This window comes from Pelecanus crispus, chromosome 9, assembly GCF_030463565.1.
Source record: "Pelecanus crispus isolate bPelCri1 chromosome 9, bPelCri1.pri, whole genome shotgun sequence".
NCBI lineage: Eukaryota > Metazoa > Chordata > Aves > Pelecaniformes > Pelecanidae > Pelecanus > Pelecanus crispus.
In genome coordinates, this window is record NC_134651.1 from 18004524 (window position 1) to 18032000 (window position 27477).

The following is a 27477-nucleotide window of genomic DNA, read 5'->3' on the forward strand; positions in this document are numbered from 1 at the left end:
TACCAAAGTCAAAAAAAAAGAGTTGTCTCAAAGGTTCTTCTATTTGTTCTTCGTAGACTGAATCATTCAACAACACAAATACATACTAGTTATAGGGGTTTACCGGTATCTGTTTTGATGGTAAATCGGCATTGAACAACACTGACAGAATGTAAGAACTCAGACTAAAAGTTGCAGAAGGACCTGTTGGAGGACTTCTTACAAACTCATATAATGTACTGCTATTTTGACAAAGTAAATTTTTAGGAAATTTTTTAAAGTTTTATTTGGAATTTTTGTTTTTCCACTTTTAGAAGTCCCACCATAAAACTTAAACAGACCAGATTCTTTTGTGGGGGTTTCCTTGTGGTATAGCTACAGGACTGGTTTCTAAATGAAAAAGGAAAAAAACATGATAGGGCTGTATTCAACACATTTTGAGAATCTGGCTTAGCTGTTAATGCTTTTGAAATAAGGCCAACTATTTGACTGTATCACATCGGAAACACAAAATTATAGCATTATTCAGTGTTATGGTGTCCAAGTTGGAAGATCAAAACACTGCTAACTCCTGAACTCCCACCTATTTCCTTATTCCAAATCCTGAATACAATAGGAAATGAGAGTTCAGTAGACATCAGCACCCAAAAGTCATGAGCCAGCAGAGTGCAATGTCATTGAGAATGCTAGTATATCCCTTTACCATAAAAATGTTTCATGTATAAGCTATTCTTTCAAGAAGTCAAGATTTTCATTCCTTCAGTATCCAACACTTTAATCCATTGCTCCAATATCAAAGGCATAGGTAGTGTGTATGTCTACCAGAATATCGCAGTAGGGTTGCAGGTGGGCAGCAGGGCTAAATGCTGAGGCTTGACTGCTTGTGACCATGGCTGTCTACCAAAGAGAAAATTGGTTGGTAGAGTAAGATTCTGTGTTTATCCCAGCCCTTTATCAACTGGTTATAGACTGCTGAAAGACAGAACTTTATGATAGAGCAACTAGAGTAACATGACCTTGGCCAGTATTACAGCACTACTGTTTCAGTAACAAAAATAATCTTTTCATTATTCCCAAACTCTATAGTAGTATTCCCTGAGTTCATCTGTGTTCAAAAAGATGCTGCAGAAAGACAGTTTACAGTGCCACAATGGTACTGCTCGTTGCTGCCAAGTAGGAACCTTTGATCAGATTTAGTCTGTACTTTAAGCTTCCAAAGTTGTTCTTTCTGTTTCCCAGAAGAAGCCCTTCAAACTAAAAAAAAAAAAAAGACCAAAAAAAAACCCCCACAATATCTTGGGCTTTGGAAACAGCTCTGCCTTATCTAGAAAGGCAACAGTTCGGGTAAGAAATCTCAAGGGCTGAAATGGTGGTAAAAATATGACTGAGCCTCAGGGCTCCAGAACAGGAGGTGCTGAGCAGGAACCTTCCTTTTCCACAGCCTAAGAACAAAGAAGGATGCACTTTAGATCAAGGGATTAACAGATTGTTTTAGACAGCTTGGATGGTGATGCCTACATTACTGTATTTTCCCAGTTACACAGAAAGATTGACACTTTCTTCCTTTTTTTTATAATGCCATACAAGTCTCTATTATTAAAAATGTACCTATTTCTGAGTTCTGCCAGAGTTAAGATCTGATTTGCCATCATATGGGTTGTAGTACCTGGATAGCTTTGTTCACTCTCCTTTGTCAAATCAGTTATAAGACAAAATTATCTTCTTCAAGACCACATTTGTAGAAATCTGTATGAATGGGATCTATGGGAGAGGTGGTGATATAACTGGACTCTTATGTTACCATGCTTAATCCTGCAGTGTTTGCTAAATGGAAGTCTTTGGACAACAACAAACCAGCTTAAAAGTGATCTAAACAAGACATAAGCAATGTTAAAACTCATGATTTTCATATCAGCCTCTTTGCAGCATCTGCTGTGCTGTGAGCACAAGGCTAGAATTGTGTTTTACTCAACACTGTATTCGGTGATCAAGCCATTACCAGAAACTTCTCACCTTTAACTTGACAGGAAATTCCTCTCAGGTGAGGCTTCTTCCATCACTACCCAGGTTGGGGTTCTGCATCTTTACCTTATAATGAGGAAGAAGCCTTTCAGATATGGAGGATGGACACAACCTGCAATAGCCTACTGTGTGGGTAAAGGACAGGCAGCTCCTGTCTCTGGTATTCAGAACTTCAAGAAGATGGTCAAACACAGCAAACTCAAGCAGAGGTCACATAGGTCTTGGCCTTCAACTGACCTGAAAGCATTTGCATATGCTTGACAACCTCCTGCTCAGAGCTTTATGTGCAAACTGTACTGGGCCATTTTTATTGCTTCCCAGCAGGTGACTGAGCCCCCTCAGCTCCTGAGACACTATCTCTCACTGTAAATACAAGTAGTGAGAATCTTGAGACTCTTCTAACTGTATTAAAACTCTCAGAGTGATAAAGTAGCTATTTCCTGTAAATTGCCAAACTGTAAACCAAATAATAGTAAGTCTTAAACACGTGTTCTACAGTGTCTTGCAAGGTCCTGTAGTCAAAAGTGGCTTAGAACCTTCAAGTACATTGAAATTTGTAGAATCAATAGAATCATAGAATTGTTTAGGTTGGAAAAGACCTTTAAGATCATCCAGTCCAACCATTAAGCTAACATTACCAAGTCCACCACTAAACCAATTAAGGGTAGAGTAATAATTTCATGTTTCCTGGCTTGGTGGCTGGATTTTTTTTTTTTTTTTATGAAAGTAAAAACTAGGAATCATTAAGTTTGGAAAGGATCTGTAAGATCATCAACCCAGCACCACCATGCCCACTAAACCATGTCCCAAAGTGCCACATCTACACATTTTTGAACACCTCCAGCAATGGTGATTCCACCATTCTCTGGGCAGCCTGTTCCAATGCCTGACTACCCTTTCTGTGAAGAAAAGGAGAGAAAAGGAGATCAGGCTGGTCAAGCAGGACCTGCCTTTCATGAACCCATGCTGGCTGGTCCTGATCCCCTGGTTGACCTGCACGTGCCTGTTGAGTGTACTCAAGATGAAACACTCGATAATCTTCCCCAGCACCAAGGTCAGGCTGACAGGCCTGTAGTTTCCCTGATCCTCCTTCCGACCCTTCTTGTAGATGGGCGTCACATTGGCAAGCCTCCAGTTGTCTGGGACCTCCCCTGTTAACCAGGACTGCTGATAGATGATGGAGAGTGGCTTGGAAAGCTCCTCTGCCAGCTCCCTCAGTACTCTCGGGTGGATCCCATCCAGCCCCATAGACTTGTGAGTGTCCAGGTGGCATAGCAGGTCATTACCTGCTTCCTCCTGGACTATGGGGGCTCCATTCTGCTCCCTGTCCCTGTCTTCCAGCTCAGGGGGCTGAATACCCTGGGGATAACTGGTCTGGCTATAAAGAAGGCATTAAGTACCTCAGCCTTTTCCTCACCCGTGGTGACAATGTCCCCCCCCACCCCGGCCCCCGCATCCAGCAAAGGATGGAGATTCTTCTTGGCTCTCTTTTTGTTGTTCATGTATTTGTAGAAACATTTTTTATTATCTCTTACAACAGTGTCCAGATTGAATTCTAGCTGGGCTTTTGCCCTTCTAATTTCCTCTCTGCATGACCTAATGAGATCCCTGTACTCTTCTTGAGTTGCCTGCCCCTACTTCCAAAGGTGGTAAACTCTCCTTTTTTCCCAGAGTCCCAGCAAAAGCTCCCTGTTCAGCCAGGCCAGTTGTCTTCCCTGCCAGTTTGTCTTACGGCACATGGGGACAGCATGATTCAATGGAGCTGAAGCTCCTAACTCACTTTCAAATGTTTGTTTTAGACAGTTTCGTGTGATACTAAGTGGAGCAATACCTTCTGTAATCTTACTGGGGTGAGACGTGACTATGGCACTGGAAGGAATGGTGTCCTGACAGCTGATCCAGGCAAAGAGGCTGCAGTCAGCTGAGGTGAGGAGGAGTGATCCTGTTGCCTGGTTAAGAAGAGCTTCATCAGAATATTGTATTACATTACTGAATTCTGCTCTGCTCGTAGAGAAGAGCATGTGATAGTACATCTCCTTACAGTCATTGTTATGAACTAGATTCCTGTAGGAGTTTGACCTCTACTGCTCCTCATTTATTCCTAAATTAAGTGGAAGGTTTACTCTGAGTAAATGCATCTTAGCTTTCCTTTTTCACCCTCACATAGGTGCACAAGGATTATCCCTCCTGAAACATAGCTAGTCCTTGAGATACTCTGAATTCAACAGCCAAGAGCATGCATTCATATCTTCAGATGATCCATAATTCAATAGTTATAAATTATTACGAACCTTCTTAATTGTTTTGCTTGTATTCCTTTGAACACATTTTCCTTTGACCATTTGTCAAGAGGAAAGGAGGTCAGTTTAGAAAAGGAGGTTTAATTAAATGTTTTCTCCTGGCCTTAGCACATTCTCTCTTCTATAACTGTATTCCGTTGGGTCATATTTCCTCTAGAGTCCTGGAAAACAATTTAGTGAAAGTGAAGGATCTGTTGATTTACTATTGAAAACAGAATGTCAGCCTAAGTATCTTCAACTGTAATTTGCGAGTGACCACAACATAGAGACGAACAGTTCAATTAAAGGCAGTATGTTTTCAAGTACTGTTATAGTTCTGTGCACTTCGTACTGTTCATTATTTTGTTTTGGTTTTAGAATACTCATAATCAGTCTAACTGGTATACCCTCTCAGTAACAGAAATAGCTCCAATAAACAAAGCTCACTCTTTGTTTCCAGGGTCATATTCCTCTTTAGCCACAGTACAGTAAGTATTTTAAATCATGCTGCAGTAAACACTCCTGTTGAGAGCCCAATTTCAGCCAAGCCACTTCAGCCCACTGAGTTCCTTTTAACCCTAGGCACACTTTCAACAGAGATCACACTGTCTTTGCCTGGAAAGTCTTTTAAATCCTAACGAAACCCTCTGAAATCCAGAAACACCTGTAATTTAATGTAACAAGTCTAACCATTAATGCTGCAGTTATTTTAAAATTATTACTGTCCTTAGTTGGCCGACTGTCTGCACCTGTGAACATCTAAAGGACAGCATTTTGCCTAGCATCTTTTATACTGATGATAGTTTGAATGTTCCTGTACTAACAAACACTGAATTGCATAGACATGAGAAACCATGTTGCTGACTCCCTAGGCTCTCCTCAGCGTTAGGATATTACTGATTTATGTGCAGACTCTTAGGTCACAAAATCTACATTGCTATTTAAAAGCTAAGTTTCACAATTGTGAAGAACACTTTGAAAATTATTCAAATAACAGTAAACTAACAAGGAAACTTTTGTGTGAGTTCATAGACAGTCCGAAACAACAGCTCAGAGAAGACATTGTCCCACAATTATCAAAAGAGTGTTATCTTCAAGACACATAGTTTTGCTGATGAGCCCCATCCTTGCTCCCACACACTACTCCGCGTTATGACAGAAAAATAGTAGTTTAGGATTGACTTAGGAAACTGCATGGCTGTCAGTCACTCTCTGTCCACCAGTAGATGGGTAACAAGTGATCCAGGAAGACAGAGGAAGAGGCAGAGTTTTAGCTTCAGCTATAAAACATTTAGCCACTATAAATAACCATCAGCAATTTCAAGTTTGGTCAAGCACATTAAGGTCATTGTGTATTTGAGTAATTTGCACAGTAATCTACTGATTACTTGTAACATGGGTCACGGAGAGTATGAGAGAGCATTATGGTTTATCACTTTGTTCCCTTTGATCTCCTGTAGTAGCACAGACTGACATGTTTAGATCCTAGTTAAAGACTTTTTTTTTTAATATATATAAAAATATTGCTAGATGTGATGCTTTCCCTTTGCTTGCTGGTCTTTGCCACCAGTTCTGGATCTGTGGGTATGTACACCCATAGTGTATATGTAGTATCTACAAGAAAGGAAATGGTCTGGTGTTTCTGACTAATGATGTATTAAGGAAATGCATTCTGCTTCAAACCCTGAGATGTTCAGCATCACACATGAAATTATCTGTGAGCAAAGAAAACACTTCTTGGGGCACACCCACACTGAAAGGGTTAATATAATAGCTGCTTTTATACTAGTAGCTAGAGCACGATTAGCCTGGTAAATGCTATAAATCAAGAAGCAGTATGAAATTGGACATTAAATGTATTGGATGTTATTATAAAAAGAGATATTGGATAATTTCCTTTCATTTCTATCTGAAAATGAGAAATCGTCCAGGTAATGAATCTCAGTGATCTCCTGAAATGCCTATCATTATTTGCAAGGTACTTTTCTGCTAAGATAAGGTATGCATTTGATCTCTCAGAGTTATTCACCATAGCATTTTGTCTGAATGATACTAAACAAGGTTTATAAACGTTTGTGCTTGATAACAAAATAAAAAGACCAAAATACAGAGGACTTAGGTTTTCTCACTCCGACTGTGAAAGGCAGTCCTGGGCAGCTGTTGAATGGGAGATTCTGGATTGCAATTGTGATTTGTGCATGACATGTACCTAACTCCTGCTGTCAACTCTGTCGGTCTTTACTGGCCAGGGGGGTCTAATTTTGGGCACAGTCCCCTAACATGGCAGACAGTTAAATCCCACCTCACATACTTTGCATTTCTAGCTCCACATGGCTATTGAAAACAGAAAACAAAGGAAGAAATGAAAGATACACTTTTATTGCTAGAAAATTTGGTACAGGAAAGAGGGAAGATTACACAGGAATAAGATTCATGCCTTTCAGTTTACTAGGAATAAATGTTGGATGAATTTTCCACATGCCAAAAACCCAGAATAGCTTATAGATATTTCCAGAAAATTATAAACAAACCTATAGCTTGGAATAGAATTCATCCAGCAGGATTTGTGTCAATTAAAATATTTCTTTTCTTATCTTTTAAAATACTGTTGCTTCGAATGTATGAGTATGCAAAAAAAAAAAGTTTTCTTCTATTTCATGCAATCATTTTTTTCTTCCATTAAAATGTATCTCCCTGTCATACAAAAGGTAGCTGCTATGTAGCAGTCAACATGATGAAGTTCAAACTACAAATAAGGAATCAAACAAACCTATCTGGAAATACTGTTAGGGAGCATCTTAATTAATTATCTGAGAGTTTAGAACAAAACTGATGATTTATTACTTTCTCCCAAAATATACCAAATTAATTTGGATGTGTATCTCTAACTAGTCCACCAAAATTAAATTGGTGCAAGCATAAACCCAGTTGACTTCAAGCATATGCCAAAACTGTGTTGTTTGAGGGTAAGTAGAAGGTAGACAAAAGTAATTTGAGCCTTTAAAAGTTTGAGATAAATATGTGGTATAAAATCCTGGCTCTAGAAGAAATAATGATCACATTTACTGAGAAGAATCATACATCCCTGCTTTGTAGGTATTGATCAAGATACCTCTTAACTCTATTATTGATCAGATACTGTTGCTTTTTGCAAAATAATTGCTCTGGAAACTCAATGAACTTTCACATTTTAAGAACTGTGTAATACTGTCAGCTGGCCCAAAAAATAGAAGGGTATGAAATTAGTATGTTCTTCACATTTGTTAGTCTGCTTAGTTTCCAAAGTGCATATGTTCATTCTTCTCCCATTTTGCTTGACAAAGAATATTGGAATTTCCTCAGCAAGAAAATATGGAATTAATATTTCATCTTGAAGGGGTGAAAGTTTTCATTACATTTTGACTCAAAATATTGTTTCAGTCCAAAAAAACCAAAATTTCTCAGTCTTTCTCAGTTTTTTTTAAGCTTTCCTGTTGTTTTCCTTTCTGCTATCAAGTATTTCACGCACTGCAACAATATTTAATTCCATTTTTAAACTATACATGAGGTGTAGGGAAAAAAAAACTGTATCTTTCGTCTTCCAACAAGAAAAAAGGTGCTAACTGGGGAAAGAATTAGGCCTTAGTGGTCTTATACAGTATATGGGATGTGATAGAAATCTTCTTGGAAATCCAAACAAATAAAAGCATATGTTGGTATAACTTGGTGTATGTGGGTTTGCAGAAGAACTTAGTGACAGAAGAGAACTTCAATACAATACGCCATTTTGTTACGTAATGGCAAATAATACATAAAGGAATCTCAAAATTGTACATAAAATTCTGTTTTTAGAAATCCAAGATATTTTCTGTTTAAATAAGTATATAGAACAGCTGTTTATATAAAAGTTTATATATAAATTGCTGTTTATTTAAAATACCCTAAACAGCAATCCTAAAAACCCATGCTTTGCTGAATCAATCTTACAAGTAGACAAGGTGGTGTAAACTGTGACCTTCAAACTTCCCCGTTGCCTTTGCTATTCACTTATCCATGTGCATTAAGCCTGGTCAGGAATCACAGCGTAGGTTCAGGTAGTCTGCCTGAATCCCCCAAGTCTTGATCAGTCCCTGAGCTTTTCTAATCTCCACCCAAAGGGTGCTGTCCCTCTTTCCTGCTGCATCAACTAGTGGCATGGACTTGATGGTTTGCTTCCTCTGCCTCATTCCATTCACACATATTTCTTCTACTTTTCTGGAGGAATTCTAGCCCAAACCTCAGCAGTTCTGCACGTGTATGCATATGTATCCATGAGATGAAGAAAGCAGAGAAGGCATAAAATAATTTTAATTAACTGAACTAGAAAACAAGATAAAATTATTCTGTAGACTAGTGGTTAATATGTTCGCTAGGGAGGTTTCAGCTAGTGTCCAAATAAGTGTTTCTGTTTCATGTAAAATGAATCATCAACTAAAATACAGTAATCTTCTGTGTAGTAAAGATCAGAATCCAGGTCTTCCAGTACCCTGTTCAGTAGTCAACAGAATGATTGTTGGGTCACATGCCTTCTGACCTAGTGACCCTTACATATACATACATTTGAATTTACTTAAGGTCAAGCTTTTAAAAAAGACAAAGGATCAGTATTTTTTCCTCCTGAAATCAGCGGGACTACATTATCTCCCACCGATCTGACTGTCCTGCATTGATCTGAAGATGAAAAGATTGATTCTGAAAGTACTAAGAAAAGTTCACAGCCCATAAAATGAGTTGCCAAATCTGGTTCAATTGTCATGTCTTAGTTTACTGACCAAAAAAAGCAGCATTATTTCCTTCTTTCACATCTTCAGAAATACTATTTTAATGCTTTCACATTGATAACTAATAAAATCATCCATTTGCCCAACTTAATTCCAAAAGACAGTCTCCAGCCTACGTCCTTTCTTATTCATGCTCAATGCAACACTGGAAAAAGAAACATTGTATTGGATCTTCTGTCAGAGCATTTCTTTGTATTGTCCTGTCACTTTGAAATCTAAGTCATAATGGCTGTGTGCCTTTTTGATATCACTTATATTGAAAAACTGAATTATAAACAAGTGACAAGTTCTCAAATTTAGATTAAGGAAATGCCACAGCTTTCAACCAATTTGTTACATATACCTCAACTTGCACTACACTTACATAAGAGAAAGAAGATGCATGTCCCAGAAAGGAGCAGCGATACACTTAAAATGTAAAATTAATTAATCTTTTCTGAGTTTCACAGTGTCTCTTGCCTTCGCAGTTTTGTCTTTCAGATAGCAAGCTCCCTGGGCTATTTTCTGCCACACTCCAATTTGTACTAAGCTAAACAGACTGTCAGCAATAATACTAACAAAAAACTACACTAAATCATTTTTTAAAAGCCTAATTTATTGATGATTTTGTCAATAATGGTTCTCTCTCCACAAGAGGAAAAGTTATATTTTATAGGGCTTTTAAAAAATTAAAACCACTTTTGTGGTTTACAACTCAACTCTTGTATATATACTTTCTCTGAATCCCAATATTATACCTCAAACACAAGGCAAATCCTATATATTTAAGAAGTACTGTCTCACAGTATTTACTGATTCATTAGGGTGCAGGGCATGTGGAATTTTAAGCATTAAATTTGCCTTTCAGCTATCAAGTTTTCTTGCTCTGTTCAGTAAGCTAGGAACCTGACGCCAATGTCAAAGTATCACGTATTTATGGATACACCGACTATCTATCACATACGCCTGAAGTCACTAGCCACAGAGCATTACTTAGAGCCCCAGGGAAGCTAAGTGGCAATGGATAAATGGGGACAGATCCTCAGCTGGTGCAGGCTGTCATAATAACATTCTTTTACTTTCTTGGCCTGTAGGCAGAAGTACAATATGCTTTGGGGATCCCTGATTGAGGCAATTTCTCACTCTACTTTCTCACTTTGCCTCTTCATTATCTCATGCAAGCTATTGCTTTCATTGTCATCACTGCTTGAATTCAGATGTTGGCTCATAGTTGCTACATACAGTAGTTTATTCTTATTTTTGCAAGAAGGCAAAAACACAATGGGAATGGAGTCCCTTTCTTAACCATAAAGCAGCAAACACCTTCCAACACACTGCAAAGCAACACAAGAAGCATAAATAAAACCGTGAATCTTTACAGCACACTCCCTATCACATCCTCACAGCACTCCTTTTCCACTGCACTCATTTTAAATGGCAGCCAACTTCAACTGGGTGCTTCAGGCTTTATGCTCAAGCTGTATATGGTTATAAGGAGAAGAAAAAAAATTAAAAAAAAAAAAAACTAGAAGCTTTGAAGAGTGTCTCCAAATGCTCTTGTAAAAAGATAAAGGCTTTAATTAATTAAAATGAAAGTGTTTTATCAACCTTAACTACAGTGTCACAGTTAATAAGTACTATTCAACAAGGGGGTGACTAACCCTCCTCCTGGGTGCTCATAAAGGGCTTGCAAGGACTGGTGCAGGCAGCATAAAAATCTCAAAACAGCCCATGTTTAGGAGAGAGCCCCCAGCAAACCAGACAAGAATTCCAATTCAGTTCATTAGCAAAAAAAAAAAAAAAAAAAAAAGGACATTAGGAAATTTTTTACCTCATTCCACTCATTCTATCCGTCCCAAGAGGTTTGTAGCCACAGTTGAGTTGAAAAAGCTAGCATTGACATTTGAAACCATTGCTTTCCCAGAATAAGTATTCACAAATGCAAAATAAGTGCCTGATATTTCCTAAATTTTTCTGAACACATCATGACATAATGCAAATGTATGTATGTAAGTTGAATTTCACCTGTGTTAGGGCACCAGACCTGGGCTTAAGCTCTTATTCTCACCAAATAATGAATGAATTACCAAGTCATTCATATTTAAATATGTGAGACTACTAAATTCAAGAGTAAAAACACAAGCCTAACAGTTGTATTTAGTGTACTTTCTGAACTCTAGAAAAGGACTTTACACACTGTGAAATAAGGACCGTTCCTATAATTATGGATAAATACAGCAACTAAGGTAAAAGTATCTATCTTTATTGCTGTTGTTGTACAAGTAAAACTCTCCTGCAGACCGAAAGGGTGGGGGGAACCAACTGCATAACATCCTATCAAAGATATATACTGCTCCATGATCTCTGTGTGACTAGCAGAACTTACACGGTCGTGGATGACATCTGGTCCAAATTTGCCAACCGCACTAGGAAATATCTTTTCCCTCTGGAACCTCTGTAGTACAAAGACTTGGAGAGTCTGTCTGTGAGCATGCACACATGCACATTTATATCAATTTTTTTTTTTTTTTTGCATTGTCCAGCATTGCAAACAGTGTAACTACAGATCAGTATCTATTTTGGAGACAGTAAATTTTCATGTGTACGGCCTAAATACTATTTAAAACAGCCACATGAGATCTAAATGTATTGCCTGAAACTGGTAAAGTTGGACAAGTTTCTGAAGAAAGGATTATATTGCAAAAGCAAATTTAAAATCAACTGAAATCTACACTGTCTAAACTAAACAGTGGAAATATCAGACCAAGATTATAGTGGAACAAAACAATTCATGAATTAAAAACAACATGGAGTGAGACCATGAAGGGGAGCATACTTTTCCAGCATTTCCCTATAGCCACTCTCTGTTCAAAAAGACTATTACGCTTTAATTGATATTTACTATATCAGGAACGTATAATCTATGTAGTTTGGGGGTTTTTTCATGGTAGACTAATAAACAAAATTGCTGTCTTTTTCAGTATTTTTTAATTCTTTGTTGTTGAGACTAAAGTGTTGTAAAAGAAATGGAAAGTTAAATTTTCCATTAAGCAGTGTTTTAGAACATTCTCTTCACAAATGACACTACTGATTATCCTGCTGTATTTAAAGTAGCTTTAAAGAGTGTTTCTCTGCCATTAAAACCGAAAGGGTAATAATTGTTGACACTGCACACATCAGACAATGAAAATTTAGGCAAAACTCTTCCATTTTAGTACATACTATTTTACTCGGTCTGAGACTTTTCCCTAGGTTCTTCCTTTACAAAGCTTGATTTGTAATTTCATTTGTAAATGAATTTGTAAAAACTCAATTTGTAAAAAGAAGGTGAATGCCCAAAATTGGCAAAATCTAATGAGTATGCATCTGATCAAAAAATAGATAACTAAAATAAAAATAAAATAAAAGCATTTTTAATTTCATAGCAGGTTTTTTCTATATTTATATGGCTAAGTTACAGCTAACTGAGCACTCTCTGTCTTACAATATTTACTTCTAGATGAGGAAACAGGAAAAAATCCTATCAATGATTACTCAGATTACCAACTGCAATGTATCTGCTTATGAATGTAGTGACCTCAGCTCTAAGGGCCATTGTGTTACATGGTTAAGACCATTTCAAGAATTCAGAAATGCCATTTTGATTTACACTTTGATAAAACAATTGTACAGCATATCTTTGAAGGTATATTCTCCAATATACCATATATCTGTTTTATACAGCCTTGGGTCAACCAATCTATGCAAGTCCTGCTGTTCTGAGCATTTCAGACAGGACTTGGGTGAACATATTTCAAACCAGGAATTAAATACAAACTTAAGCAATGCAGCCAATTTAGAAACTGCTTGTGAAAAGAGCAGCCTAAATAGAATGATCAGTGACAGCTTTCATGCAAGGTACCTCATCACCAGTTCTCAGCAGCAAAGCCAGTAGCATTTACTCAGTGTGTTTTGGTTGTAGCATACATTTAGCTTGACCGACATTACTCTTCGCTTACAACGGCTGTGCACAGAACTGCTCCCAGTACCAGCTTTATGTGATAAATTTCAAATGTCGATGCAAAAGATGACGTGCATGATATGCTTTCCCCCATGCTGTGAGCCCAGGGAACTTGGAGTTGGTCATCTCATTACTTAGACTAATGGCTCAGGAGCATTTAATGTTTTACTTTGGGTTAATCACATTAGCAATAATGTAATGCATCTACAATGGCCTGGGCTTCTTTCCAAAGCTGTGCTGTTTATGTTCAAGGAAAATAAAGGAACAGACACCTAAAGTGATTCAGAGAGCAAACATTTTACTGCTCTAAAAATCATTGACAAAATGCACTGGAGGGAACTGTTATTTCTGAGCCAAGAATTAACTAGCCTCATCTGTAGGAAATTGTCAAAATACATCTGAGCAGTTTCTTTTCCTCATACAGATCTTTTGTAAAATCAGTTCTCATTTTTCCTGTCTGGCACAGCTCATTAGTAGTCTAAGTAAGATGCCAACAAAATGGCCTCATTCCTGACTCTTTTTTTTGAAAGCTGTATTCATCTCTATAGAGTTCATAAAAGTAGCAATTAGGACATTTGCTATGTGCAAAAATGATACTCCTTGTAATGCAGTGGTATTTCTGCCTTCCTGCATTAACTGAAAATGCATTTTTAATAATGTTCGGGGGGGGGCGTATCAATATGGTTTCAGAATTGTGTACAGAGCATTTGATCTATAGGCTTCCTCACAGCACGGGGAGAGGTATGGTAATAATACCAAATTTCTTAAAGCATGTGGAAGCTGATCAGTATTGTGTTTTGTGTAGCTCCTTCTCTCTGCATGATCACTTGTCCTTAACACATGTAGACTGATATCAGTCCCGATAGGTGCTATTCAAAATACAAGACCATTTGGCTTAAAGTAAGGGAAATTGAAACATACCTTTTTTTTTCTCCCCAAAACAGTTACAGGGTAAAGAGTTTGGATGGGAGGCATCACAGTCACCTCATGACAGCCTTGCCATTCTGTGCTGTGATCCAGTAATATTTCAAAAGCTCAGCTTTGTTGGGATTTCCCTGATTGGCACTCAAAAGAAATAAACTCATTACTGCCAAAAGGTACCAAATCCCATCCTTTCTCCTCAGTCAATGCTGCACCAATGCTATCATATGATATCAAGGGCTCCTCTAGGAGTCCCAGCTCTCATCTGAGAAGTAAAACTCAGGTGAAAACTAAATAGCAAAATGCAGTCTTACTGAAAAAGTGATAATTGCACTGTATATCCCAGTTACTATCATGCACATTCCTCATGTCTAAACTTCTCTTGCAGTTTTAGAAAATTATTCAAGTTACATTGTTTTTCATGTGTTATTATTTTTCAGTTTCTGTAATTGCAATGTAGTATTCCTGAGAGATATGACCTTGTAACCATATTTTTCTCCAGAGGTATCTGCATCTCAGTGAGTCTGAAAATAATTTTGTAACATTTTAATATTAAACATTGTACTGTTAGCATGAGAGTTTCATTTTAGAAGGCTTCTGGTAGCAATGGGGTTATCCCAAATTGCAGATTTGCTGAAGATATGGGGGTTGTTTTTTTTCTGTAGCTGAGATTAAAAATAAAAATTTAGGAGGACTGCAGTCCTTTCAAGCTTTCCCATCCTTTGCCCATAAATCTGTGTGTGATTACCTAAAAGTAATCACATATCTGTTCGATAAGTAAAGACTGTAACTGAGAAGAGCAGTAACTATTAACTGACTGTGGCCATGTAGCCTTATGACACTCTGGACTTTCTTCTCTTCTTGCTCTTCAAAACAAGAGGGAGCTTATAGACAGAATTTATAATGCTTGAAAAGCAGGCAGTAAAGTGCTTACCTTGTTCTATAGCTCTTAGTTTTTACATAAATGAGCAGCATGAAACTATCTATTCCTTTCACTGAGAAAACAGCAAATGACAGCAATACCAGAAGTGCCATTCACCAGCCAGTCTGTTAATGAAACCTACGTTGGATGAGTGATGCCAGTGCAATGATAAGTGGAAAATTAAAATGACTGCCACATCCCTATATAGCTCAGGAATGCTGAAAGATAGCAAAAATATTAAGGAAAGGCCTTTGGAAACCCTCGGTGCTGGTCTAACTTTGCTCCTTTTGAAGTCAGTGACACCAGTGACATTGGCTTGAATGGGAGCGGTTAGGCCCACGCTGAGCGCCTTGTGGAAACCTCCCCTCACACTGCAATTCAGTCTACACAAAAACTGTGGGAGGCATTTTAGAAAAAGGAAGGATGAAGAAAAATTGCTCTTTTGGGGCAGGGGGAGGGGAATGGCTGACACACAAGCACACGAGATACAGTCCAGTCCTTACTAAGCAATGGGGAACAGAACAAAGCTTTGCCGAACTGCTTCTAAAAAAACAATTGCATCCAAGATACGCATTTTCCAGATAAGCATATAAAAAAGGTGGAAGAGTAGTGGAGTTTTCCACATACTTTAAAACAGAAAGTTTATTAATCTTAGTTTGGACTACTAAAAATACCATTTTATGAAAGGCTTTTCTTCTCCCTAAGGAAGGAGTAGAAAATTAAAACATGCAAGTGAATTGTTACTCAGCAGAGTAGAGCTATAAACAGCAAAGGACGAGGTGATAGCTGTATCACATACCACAGTGCAATGAAAGGTACAGGAACAACACAAGACTATAAGCATATATAAATAGGAAAACCAAAATGAAGGGGGTGGGGGGGGGGGGAAGTAAAGTGAGGAAGAGTTTCACAGAAGAGACATCAGTACAGAAAAGAAGCAAAATAGGGCTGATCCACTGGTGTCCTGAGTGGATGATTAACATCGCTGCCAAGGGTCCGTGGCTTTCACTAGCTGTCTGTGGGCCACACACTGAAGATATTTAATTGGGCAACTCTTGTGAAGTTCAAGAAAACGGTTCTAGAGAAAGCACAGAAATCAAATATCTCACGCACTCAGTATCAGAGGCAGGAAGCAACTCTGAGTTTGGATCCCTCAAGACTGCACACATGTTCATATACACACAAATGTAAAATGGTCTTGCCCTACATTTTTCAGAATCAAGCTTTAAAATGGGAATCACATGCAACCCACTGCCTAAATATGAAAAAGTCCTGAAGTGACTTGCAGCAATGTGCTGCAAGTTAGATCTGCTTAGTTAGCTATAAGTAGTATGCCATTAGAGCAAAGTAAGTGTGCAGAGTGCATTTGGTAGAGTCAGTAGCTGCTATTTTTCCAATTTAACATGAAATTCAATGTAATTCATGTAATTACTGTGTCTCTGGACATAAACACACAACTGGCATTTCCCATCCAGCTAGATTTGGTAATCTTTGGTGTAGCAAGCCTGTGTGTCATAACGTAGTGTATAACAAACACCTCTTATTCTAGACTGAGAATCTACTACAATAGACTTTCCTTAAATCTGAAAACAAGTCTCAGTTCTTACCTTGTTACCACACAGAAGTTCACATTATTTTGGTTGCTGACAACCTTCACACTGATTTTATTCTATTCACATGCACCGATACTACTACAAATGATCATTTCTAAAAATTCCATGGAAGTTTAATGATGCTCATTTCAGTCGACTTTCATTCATATTTTTAAGCAAGAGGCCTGATTCCTCACTACAGGTATATTCACATAGCACAATGACATTCATAACCTACTGCCTGTGGCAGAAGCATTATAGGGACGTAAATCACTGCTTCTCAGAACCCCTCAGCTGGAGTGCCATGCTGTCATGATTGTAAGACATCCGATACTGTGCTCTGCCATACAGATGCACCTTGTTACTTCAAAGTGACCAAGCTATTTTAGCACACACACCCCCCAATAACGAGATAAAATAGGATTAACAGAATAGAGAATCAGATACCAGATATCTAAATATCTAGTTCATCGTTCTAGTTACAATCTGCATAAGTGCATGATGCAAATGTAAATGTAAGCCCTCATCTATTTTGAAGTTTTAGCATTTTACTTCACACAGCTGCACAGCTGTAGGGAAATGATTGGTAAAATTTTATGCAGTGACATTATCCACAATTTCACAATCTTTTTGATACTTAAGATCACATCTAGAGACTATAACCTCTGGATCTTTTATAGAGCACTACAGTTCCTTCTTCAACCTTATATTCTATTTGCATTTACACATTATCTTCATGTGTCGCAGCCCCTCTTTACTTGGAAGGCATTTATACAGTTATCAATTTAATTTAATTTAATTGCCAGCTCTGCAACCAAGTAGTTCTCCATATGTCCACCAAAAATGGTCCATAGACCTTGACTGTAGGACTAATGTTTTGCAGTAGCATTTCCCAAAAAATTATCTTACCAGTTTTATGAAATTACAAGTTCAGAAGTCAAACTATTGCAACACTTCTTCCTTACTCACATGATTCTACAGGTTTAAAATCATACTCTTTGTTCTGTTTCAGTATGTTGTGTGTATAAGATGGAAAGCATTAGCCACATGATGAACAGCTGTCATAACCATTTAGGAAGCATTGTTTACCTGATAATATATTTTAATCCTTCTCAGCATGAAATTAAACTGATTTGTTCTTTCTGCTGTGAGACACAAGTGATTATTCTTGCCTTAAACTTAAATTAAAGTGTTCTCATTTATTAACGAAATCAGCTTGAGCTGAACTTTGAAGATCTGTACTCATGCCATAATTCTCCATTGGGTTTATGTCAATCAAAATATTGTACTATAAAAAAGCAGATATTTTTGACAGCATCAGTGCACAGCAATAGCAATATGTAGCAGCAATATAGCAATCTAGGAGCAAAAGCAGATTTTATGTGTCAGTTTGTTAGGAATACACATCACACTTACTGTCACATAGACAAGAATAATGGCCTGAGCAATCATTATTTATCCTGAAGGTTTTTTAATTTCAATTGTAATGATTTATTAGAGATGGTGAAACAATCTTTTTTGGATTTTGCTCATGTTTCTAGTCTTTACAGTTAATAATTCTGTACTGAATGCAAGATGCTGATGATGGATAGCTACAAGCTTCAGATTTATTCATGCAAAAATATTCAAGACTCCTGTTGCAAATGCTGTTTAATGGCCGTGTTTGAAAATTGGGTTATAAATCACTTACTCAAAAAACCCTTTGTGGTATGTGCAGTTTTTGAGATACAAGCTGAGGGTTAAAGACTGTTTTAGTTACAATGAGACAGCCAGTGGAAGGCTGAGGCAATTGCACTGAGAAGGTGGGTTCTTCCAGTTAAACCTTTGACAAACAAAGAAGCCAATATTGTTATTAATTATTTTACAGCAGCATTCCTAGGGCTCTAAACAAAACCATAGCTCTGCTAAGCTAGATTTTGTACAAACATAATGAAGGATGTGCACTTAGAAGCTAAATACGCAAAACAGATGAGCAATGGGGTGGAGGAAGTAGTATTATCCCCATTTTATAGTATGAGGCCAGAAACAGAAAGAGATGGCTGACTTTTTACCTCTTGAATTGCCTTTGTTTCCTCACTGATCTAGAAAAGGAAGTAGAAGGGACATGGCTAATTCTGACCATTATCTGACAGCTCTGTAATGTCATGTTTCATGAGGCACCCGTTCAGCATCATGCACTTAGATCAGGGAAGATTGTTACATTAGGAGACATTTCTCTTGTGAACTTTCCCAAGCCTGCTGTTTTGTTCATTAAATCATTAGCTGCATGAAATGCACATCTAAACCACTGTGTCTTGGGGCTTCATTGGTGCTTGAAGTTGAAAGATATTTGGTACAACAGGACAGTACCAGCAGGACAGTAGATAGTGCCACCACCCATATCATTCTCAGGCCAGTATTTATGGCACTTCTGAGAGGTGTGGTGTGGAATCACCTCAGTTTGAGGTGACTGATGAAACCAGGCTCCCCATTCTTTGCAGGACACACAAATTGATCAGTCATTAAATAAAAAGGGGATGGAATCAAGTACACACTCTCAGGACATGTTTTCTAATAAAAGCAGTCCTGGCTGCTTCATCTGGAGCACAGCTAACCAGTGTGAGTATATGGTAGGTGCAAACCAGACTAGGTGGGACTGCAAGGAAGATTCAACTGGCATGAACCAGCCTCCATTCTGCAAATACAGAAAGCCTATGCAGGCCCAGAAGTAGAATTTCAGTAATTAGAATTCAGATTTCAGAAAAATGTCTCTATTTACAGACTTTCTGGCACCTAAAGCGAGGGAGGGCTGAGAATCACACTTGTAAGTATAGACACTAAAAGTTCTGCTCTGCATGCCTAGATCCTCATGAAGACATGGGTCTCTATGTTTTTCTGTGGCTTCACTGTAGAAAGCAGAGATTTTATCCTACGGTGTTGACTTTGTGGTGATTTGAAGTGAGGGAATTAAAAGTTTGCAATGCCTGAATAGTGATTTACTACTCGGTATTCCTATGGATTAGTTTTGTAGTTCTAACTACTGGTTCCCCTGACAATTTGGGATTTATCTTTCCATCCATTTTCATTTCAAACCACATAAGAAAAGATGTTATCGACTGCTTTGTATTCAGTGACAAATGCATTCTGACTGTTGCTAAAAAAATGATGCACTTGATAGCACACGGGGATTTAAATACTGTCAACTGTAAAGGGTACTTCTGCAGACTAATGCACAGTTCCCAGCAATGCTTAGGCATAATTGCTGGAGACTGGCTGAAGTCACAAGCTTCACGTCCAGATTTTGAATATAGCATCTTTGAACAATCTCTGAATCCAGGTTTTGAGCCAGCCATTACTTAAAAACATAAAAACACCCCACCACCACCACTCCACCCCAAAAAAAAACAGACCCAAAGAAAAAAGAACACCATGGAACAGCTTTCAGGATTTTTAATTCCTTCATACCTAGGTCATTTGAATCTAAGACATTACTAAAGGCTATCTAAATACATGGAGTAGATAAACTCCGCTGCAATATAGATCTGATTAAAAAGTCATTGTATTTGTTTTTATGGAAGAGAAGTCATCCTAAATGTTTAATGTATAGAATAAAAAGACACAAAAAAACAAAGGCAGAAATAAAAGCATACAATATTTAGAAGAGCCAAGAAGAAATTAACAAGGAATAGAGAGCAACCAGGAAAGTGGGACAGAAGGACAGAAAAGGGAGACTGCAAGAAGTAAAACAAGGTAACAGAAGAAAAGAGGAAAAAGTTGACAGCAAGAAAGGAGGAAAAATACTAAGAAAATATTTTTCTGACCATCCATTAAATCTTCTCACAGAAATGGAAAACTGAGAAGGTCAAATGGGGAAAGATGTTTGTGCAAACGTTAACACCACCATATTTCTTAGACGCCCCTTCATAGTAATTTATATGAATTTTAAGTTTGCAAATTCTAGTGGCAATAGCATTAGATCTAGGAGGTCTTTTGAGGAAGTCAAGGATGGAAACTTGAAGTGCATAGCTGTGCTTAATTTTAGTTGACTGTCTCATATAATTTGTTATGCTTTGTTTTTTCAGCATTTGCAAAGTAAAAATAGCATTCTAGTCTCATATAATTTGTTATGCTTTGTTTTTTCAGCATTTGTAAAGTAAAAATAGCATTCTAGTTCATGTCAAGTATATCAGTTAATTATAGCAGACCATGATTTTCAATGCTAGATGCCTGATGTTAGGCTCCCGAGCCTATGTTTGGATATGAAATAGTTAGTCTCAATTTCAGAACTGACTGACCTGAGTCTGCTTAGTGCATACTTCATAAAATTGCTAGTTATCAAATTATTACAAAAATATATTGCTATTTTAATGCATTAAACAACTCTCCCATAGAATGCAAAGAATGATCTGGTCCTTTTCCCAAGGGACATTAAATTGATAGGTAAGATTGTGCTATCCACCCTGCTTTCCAGTAGCAAGATTTTCATGAGGAAATATTTTCATGAGGAAAATAACAATAACATCTGACCCTGTGTTTTAAACGATAGTAGAGACCAGACAAAAGGAAAGCATCAGCTGTGGCTCTGTGGCATTCATGTGGCATAGAACCCTTCTTTTCTTTTTCATATGTGAAAAATCTAAGTAGTGTGATTTTATTAGATATTTATTGCTGGGTTTTTTTCTGGCTTTAAATAGAATACTCCTGTTAAGATTTCATGTGAGTATCTTCATATGTGCCATATTATAATAATCTATTGTCTGCAGAATAAAGATGGCAACATAGCTAGCTATCTCTGTAACTATAAGGATTAGAAATTATATGTGTAGCGAAGCTTAAGCACACCACAAATTGTGCGAAACTCTGTAAATCCATTTTTTTTCTATGCCACTGGATTCCTGTTGTCAATGTGATTAGTTAGTAGTTATATCACTGTTACTGAAACAATATTACAGCCAGAAATTCTGGTTCCTATTGGCCCCATTGCCTACCCTTTTTCACATTTGCTATTACAGTCCTTTTAGTCCCAGGTGAAATGTTTTCTGTTGTCTTAGCTCATTCTATAATAAATGCATCCCAACTCCAACACACACAATCAGTCAGAACTGGCAGTTTCTCAACTCCAGTAAGTTCAGAACTGCATACAGGCTAAATTACTTCTGTCCCAGGAGACTGATTCTTTGAGGTCAAGTCAAGCTCATTAAGGAGAAGAGAGTGTGGGGATGTTTGTGCTATAGCCTTTCAGCTGCACCTATCATGCGTAAATGCTTTGAATTCTTTTATTTCCAGAACTGTGCAGACCCTTAACTATTGTACTGCTGGTGTATTTCTGTATTGGCCAAGTAGTGTTGTCAGTGAACACATCCAGCGAATAAGCATAGTCTAATAAACAGGGCATGTAATTGCATTTAGGAGACCAGAATTCTCTTTCTGATTCTGACCTGGTTTATGAGTTTGGGACCATCACACCTGCATTTGTGCCATTGTTTCAGCCTTCACATCCCGCTGTCGTTAACGCTGTACACTCTGCAGTGCAGGGCTGTCTCACACTGCTTAATTTTACAATGCCAAGCACAGATAAGGCCCTAGATACCACTGTCTGTACATGACAATAACAAATCCAATGTCAGACAGATGGTTAAACCTCCATGCAATGTTTCTTTTTCTTTTCCCATGTAAATGTTTCCATTTTAATGAAATGGAAGATACCTAACTTGCTTTACTCCAAACTAATGAATAGGTTAGTGCCACCAGCAGCTTTTTCTAGCAATTTAAAGGACAACAGGACAAAAAAAAGGGAAGGAAACAGCTATTTATTCTGTCTCCTTGTGAGTCAGCACCCGGGTCGTTATTTTTAATAAAAAGATAGAAATATTTATTCCTGAAGGACTCAGATTTGTTGAAGCTCAAGAGCTATGATAGAAACAAATGTCTTTTTTTCTCTTCCATTCCAGTATTTACATATAAAAAGCATCTGTTTTGCATATAGTTCCTGTCATTGTCTCTGACTGAATAAGAGTGTGTGCATAATATTTACAGGAAAGAATGCTGAGATATGCAATTGTTAATATTAAATATTATTTTAAATTTTATTTTGATGTGTTATTACTAAAAGCAAAAATATACTTAAGAAGGATGACTGTCAGAAAAACAGTAAAGTGGCCTTAAATGAGCATATAGTGAAAGAGTACATTTTATTTACATCAGTAAATTCTGTATCAGCTTGGTGCACCTGATAACATGGGGGCGCTTGTGAGGCATTTGAGGGCTGTTGGTCACCCTAGCTGTGGACTTCAGATTCCAGTGATAAGAAGGTTCATTATTCATCATCCCTCACTGCTCTCCTTCCTTTCTTGGTGTGAACATCGACACAAGCCTCTGTCATTCAACTCATAACATTTCTCAGTTGCATTTCTCCTCAGTTCGGAGTATCAGCCACATTCAGAATACGTCAATTCTTCCACCACATTGGTTTTAACAGCCAATTATATTTTTTTTTCCTGCCCATATTAGTAAAATCCCACCCAGACTCTCATCATCTTGCACATCACCTGCTGCAATCTCCTCTCCTCTCCGGTTTGCTTCCGTGTACCTTGTGCACCAAGTAAAGCCCTTTCCAAACACTACAAGCTATCCATAACACAGCACAGTCAAGAAACACCAGAGTCCTGCGGTCCTATCCCCCACGTACCTCTCTAACTCCAGTTCCTCTTCAACACCTCTCTTCTGCCAGTAATTAAGGATTTCACAGCACAGGTTAATGACTTGATTGTGTCTCCCCAGATATGGATCAGAGCCAGGGTAAAGATCTAATCTCAGGTGTTATGAGTTGCAGTTAAAAAGAATCTCAAGTTTCCTAAAAACTTATTAGGAACTTCCTTGATTTAAAAAGTGATCTTAATGTTTTGCCAGCTCTTTATGCATTTCTCACCTAGTAGGAAATGAGTGGCACAAGAGAAAAATTTCTACCCTCAAAGCTCTCTAATATACATCAAACCATTACCATATGTCTTTGTGTTTGGGTTTAACAGAGTTGGCGTAGATCCAGATGAAGATCTGAAAGCAGAAGCTGCAAGCCAGGTACGTCAGGATTTTAGACATACATCAGCATGCATGTATTAAAAACTGCTCAGTTGTTGACAGATCATGTTTGTCAAAAGTAGTGTTAGAGCTGAAAATGTTTAAAACAGGCAGGTTGAAAATAAAAAGGAGCTGCAAAGTATCTTTACTGTACAGGGTACAAAGAGAGGAGATATATATATTTTTCAATGGGCACTCATGAAAATTTTGTAACTAAAAATGTTACAGAGTTTTGAAGAAAATTATAAATAAATGCGAAGATACCCTGAGAGGTCTAATAAACAAAATAATAAAACTATTGCCTTGATAAATCCAAATATTTATCACCTTCCAAATGCTGCATTTATGGAAATGAGACATCTCAGAACAATTTTTAATTCCCTGGAATAAAAAAAGGAGAATGCGTAATGTTCAATTCTAGTAGGTCAAGTTTCTGAAAATATTTTTCAGTTATTTTTCACATGGAAACCTAAGTACATAGTGAACTTGAAAACTTTAAACTAAAGGAGGCTATTTAACAAGCTGCAGCTGTTCATCTGTCACCCTCCCTTTTTTGTCATACATGTATGGCATTGTTTCAGATGCAGCACTGCCTCCAACAACAGTAGAAATCTATAGAGAGTCAATACACAGAGACATAACATGTACTTCAGCGTGGTAAGCGGAACAGCAGTAGGACTAGGGAGAAGCAAGACTACAGTTGACAAGTTGCCAAAGCAAAAAGCACCTAATACTGTGTTCCTGTTTCTAGGTAATACCATCCCTTGCACTCTTTCAGACTGCACAGCTGGAACTGAAATTGAAATCACCCAACAATGATATAAATGCAGAAAATAAGTTAGGGCAAGACATCAATAAGATACTCTATTCACTTGAAAATGCATTAAAGATATAATTAGGCAGAATTTTAATATATCTTACGTACTGAGTATTCTCAACATATATGCATTTGCACATATCTGAAGGCATTTTAGGGTCTCAACTTTCATTGAAACTGAATGGGATTCAGGTGCCTAACTGTCCTAATGTTTCTTTGAAAAAAAGGAAAAAGAATATTATTCATATCTGACCATATCCTTACTTTTACAACTCTGTTGCTATTAAAAGGGCTAGCATAACACACCATTGCACCATGCCAAGATACTGATTTATTCTGCATCTGAGGGAACTGATCACTAATATCACTCTCCTAAGCATCTTGGTAGGAATTCTTGCAATGCCTCTGCCCAAATTCTGACCAAGGCCAGGACAGAGAACCTTAATCTTAATCTATTCTTGATTGGATTTTAAAGATATATCATTTCGGAAATTTTCTGCTTTGCAGCACTCATGAATTATCAAAGATCAGAGAATGCTGAATGCAGTATAAAATTGACTGAATGCATGTTTTGTGGAAACCTGATTTATTCAGAAGTCAATAGGCATCTAATTTTCTCCTTCATTTATTAAAAAGGAAAATAATCATGTTTATGAAAAACAGTAACACATTCAGTGTCCCAACTGTGCCCTGTGAATTAACACCTATCTCTCTTGACAAAACTCAACAATACAACACAGAAGGTGCAAATAAATATAACACCTTTCATGCCCTATCATGTCCAAGTCAGCATTACTTATAATAGTAAATTTTACCTTGCAAGATAGTTTTGCTGCTCTGATTATTCTCCCCCCGCCCCCTATGGTATTCTATTTTCATTTGTCTGACTTTTTTTTATTTGAAATCTCAATCTTTTACTAATTCAGACCTCTGTTGCATTCTCTGTAGCCCTCTTTGTTTTAACTCAGTACCTATCACATTTATTCAAGTTATATCAGGTTATTTCTTTTAATTTTCTCTTTCATCTCATCTCTCTCATTCCTATTCTCCTTTGTTATCTTTTTTCTTTCCCTGTACTTCTCTTTTTATTTAGTTTACCTACTTTTAATTTTCTTCCTATGTTAGTCTGTCTTCCGATGAAAGCAGTTGTTTTTCTTGCATATATCCCTGGACAAATAATGTATCAAGTGCCAGTATCTCCCACTGCCAGGTAAAAATCTCACCCAGATGAACTTTAAACTATGTGCCAACTCTCAGTTCCGTTAATTGGAGCTTCAGGGGAATTGCACAAGAAATAAGAAGTGAATATCTTCTCAAGAATAAATTGTTTAAAAGACAGCAAAATTAGTGGAAAACAAGCCTCTAGGCTCCTCCCTTCTCAGCGAGAGTACTCAGCCAGAATGGGGAAGCCACAAGGTGTGCTGTGGAGATTTGAGTCTATCTCCTGTGACCACTCTAACTACCAGGACACAGGGTATCTTCCTGTGGGAACCTCTCAATCCATATCTGTAATCAGACCTGGATTTTTTAGGGGCAGAAAAAGCCTTAAATGACTTCCACCTCATGAGTACTACATCAGAGGCAATAGCAGCTATATGGCTGCATAACTCTTTTCCTTTCCCTTCTTTCCTTCCCTTCCCTTGCCCAAATTCAATTTTCTCTTCTCTGAAGGAATTCGATTTATTTAGTCAAGACATCCATGGATATGGTTGTTTCTGGACCTGCGATTATGCTTACTGCTCGATTCCAGACTGGCTCAGCCAGTACTTTTGGCAGTCGGCTAGCAGCAAACTCCAGTTCAACTTGTAAGACCTGGAACCCAGGGCACCTTCCCAAGCAAAAGGTGTAGAGCCTTTTAATGTATAATTAGCGTCTGGACTTCACCATACCATGACCTTATCCATCAAAAGCATCTCTCAGTTTCTTTGTGTCAGTTCTTCCTTGCCTTGCCTTTCCTTAAATGTGTTTATCATCAAATCATTATCACAACGTAAATGTAAACAGAAGAAATAATAGCCTCATATTCATATCCATTTATTTATTGATGGACGGTCATAAATCAGTTCAGAAAGAACTGAATTACATAATGCATACTACAGATAATATATGTTATTGTATAGAAAATAATATGTAAAAATAAACAAAAGCAGTTTGCTGAATATCACACACATTTAGAGTATAACACCAAAAGCAAACGCTGATAAGCAGAATGCAAGATACATAATCACTAAGCAGAGTTACAAAGTTGATCTATTAAAAATAATGCAAAAGCTTTTATGGCAGTGGGCTTTTTAACTAATTTCCCATAAACAAAGATAAATAGCATATTTTATTCAGATGGTTTATCTATCTCAGAAATTCAGCTACGTTAATCTCTATTGAGACAGTGTAAGAATGTATTTTCTACAAGCATTTTGGAAAAATGTTGTATATGTAGTATTGATCTCAGGAGAAAGCTAAATAGCCTGCAAAACACCTATCAATATCATCTCTGTCAAACTAATGTTCATAGTTTATTTAACCATCCCTATGTCTTTATTAGTATAATAAGGAGATTATTTATACTTTCCCCATCAGTTGCATCTGCTAGCGGGTTGGTGAATTTATTGCAAGTGACTACTGAGAATAATCTCCATATGGGTAATTCCCAAGTAAGAGATGAGAAACACTGGCTTTCTCACATCCCAGAGAGAAGACTATTGCCCAGAAGAGGTGGTGGAGTGTCGCCCGTACTTCTACCTCTCTGAACTGTAGGGAAAATGAAAACTTACTTTGTAAGATCATAGGATCCAAGGATCTGCAATAGCCCAAAAGCATTCACACCAACATCTCCTGACATCCCTTGACTGTACTGTTTTTGCAGGAGCTGCACTACAGAGAACTACCCAGATTCCCATTAATGCAAAAGGTGATAACACAACACATATTTCATATACAAAAAGAAGAAGGTGCAACACATGTCAAACTCATACAGCTCAAATGAGCCAGACATTACAGGCCACCAGAGTAGGTGTGGAGCAAAGCAGCAATAAACATTAGTGCAAGAAATAAAAGCAGGACTAGCAAATTCTGGGACAATTACACTCTGGTGTAGACTTTTTTGTCCACTGC

General features: G+C 37.6%; 1 protein-coding gene across 1 annotated transcript in view; it reads left to right on the forward strand.

Moving 5' to 3' along the window:
- Positions 1-27477, forward strand: part of SLC9A9 (solute carrier family 9 member A9) — a 215758-nt gene that overhangs the window by 131136 nt on the left and 57145 nt on the right. Inside the window, exon 13 of the mRNA XM_075717165.1 lies at positions 23501-23549. Within this exon, the coding sequence (XP_075573280.1) occupies positions 23501-23549 (49 nt within the window). The remainder of the gene's footprint in view (positions 1-23500; positions 23550-27477) is intronic.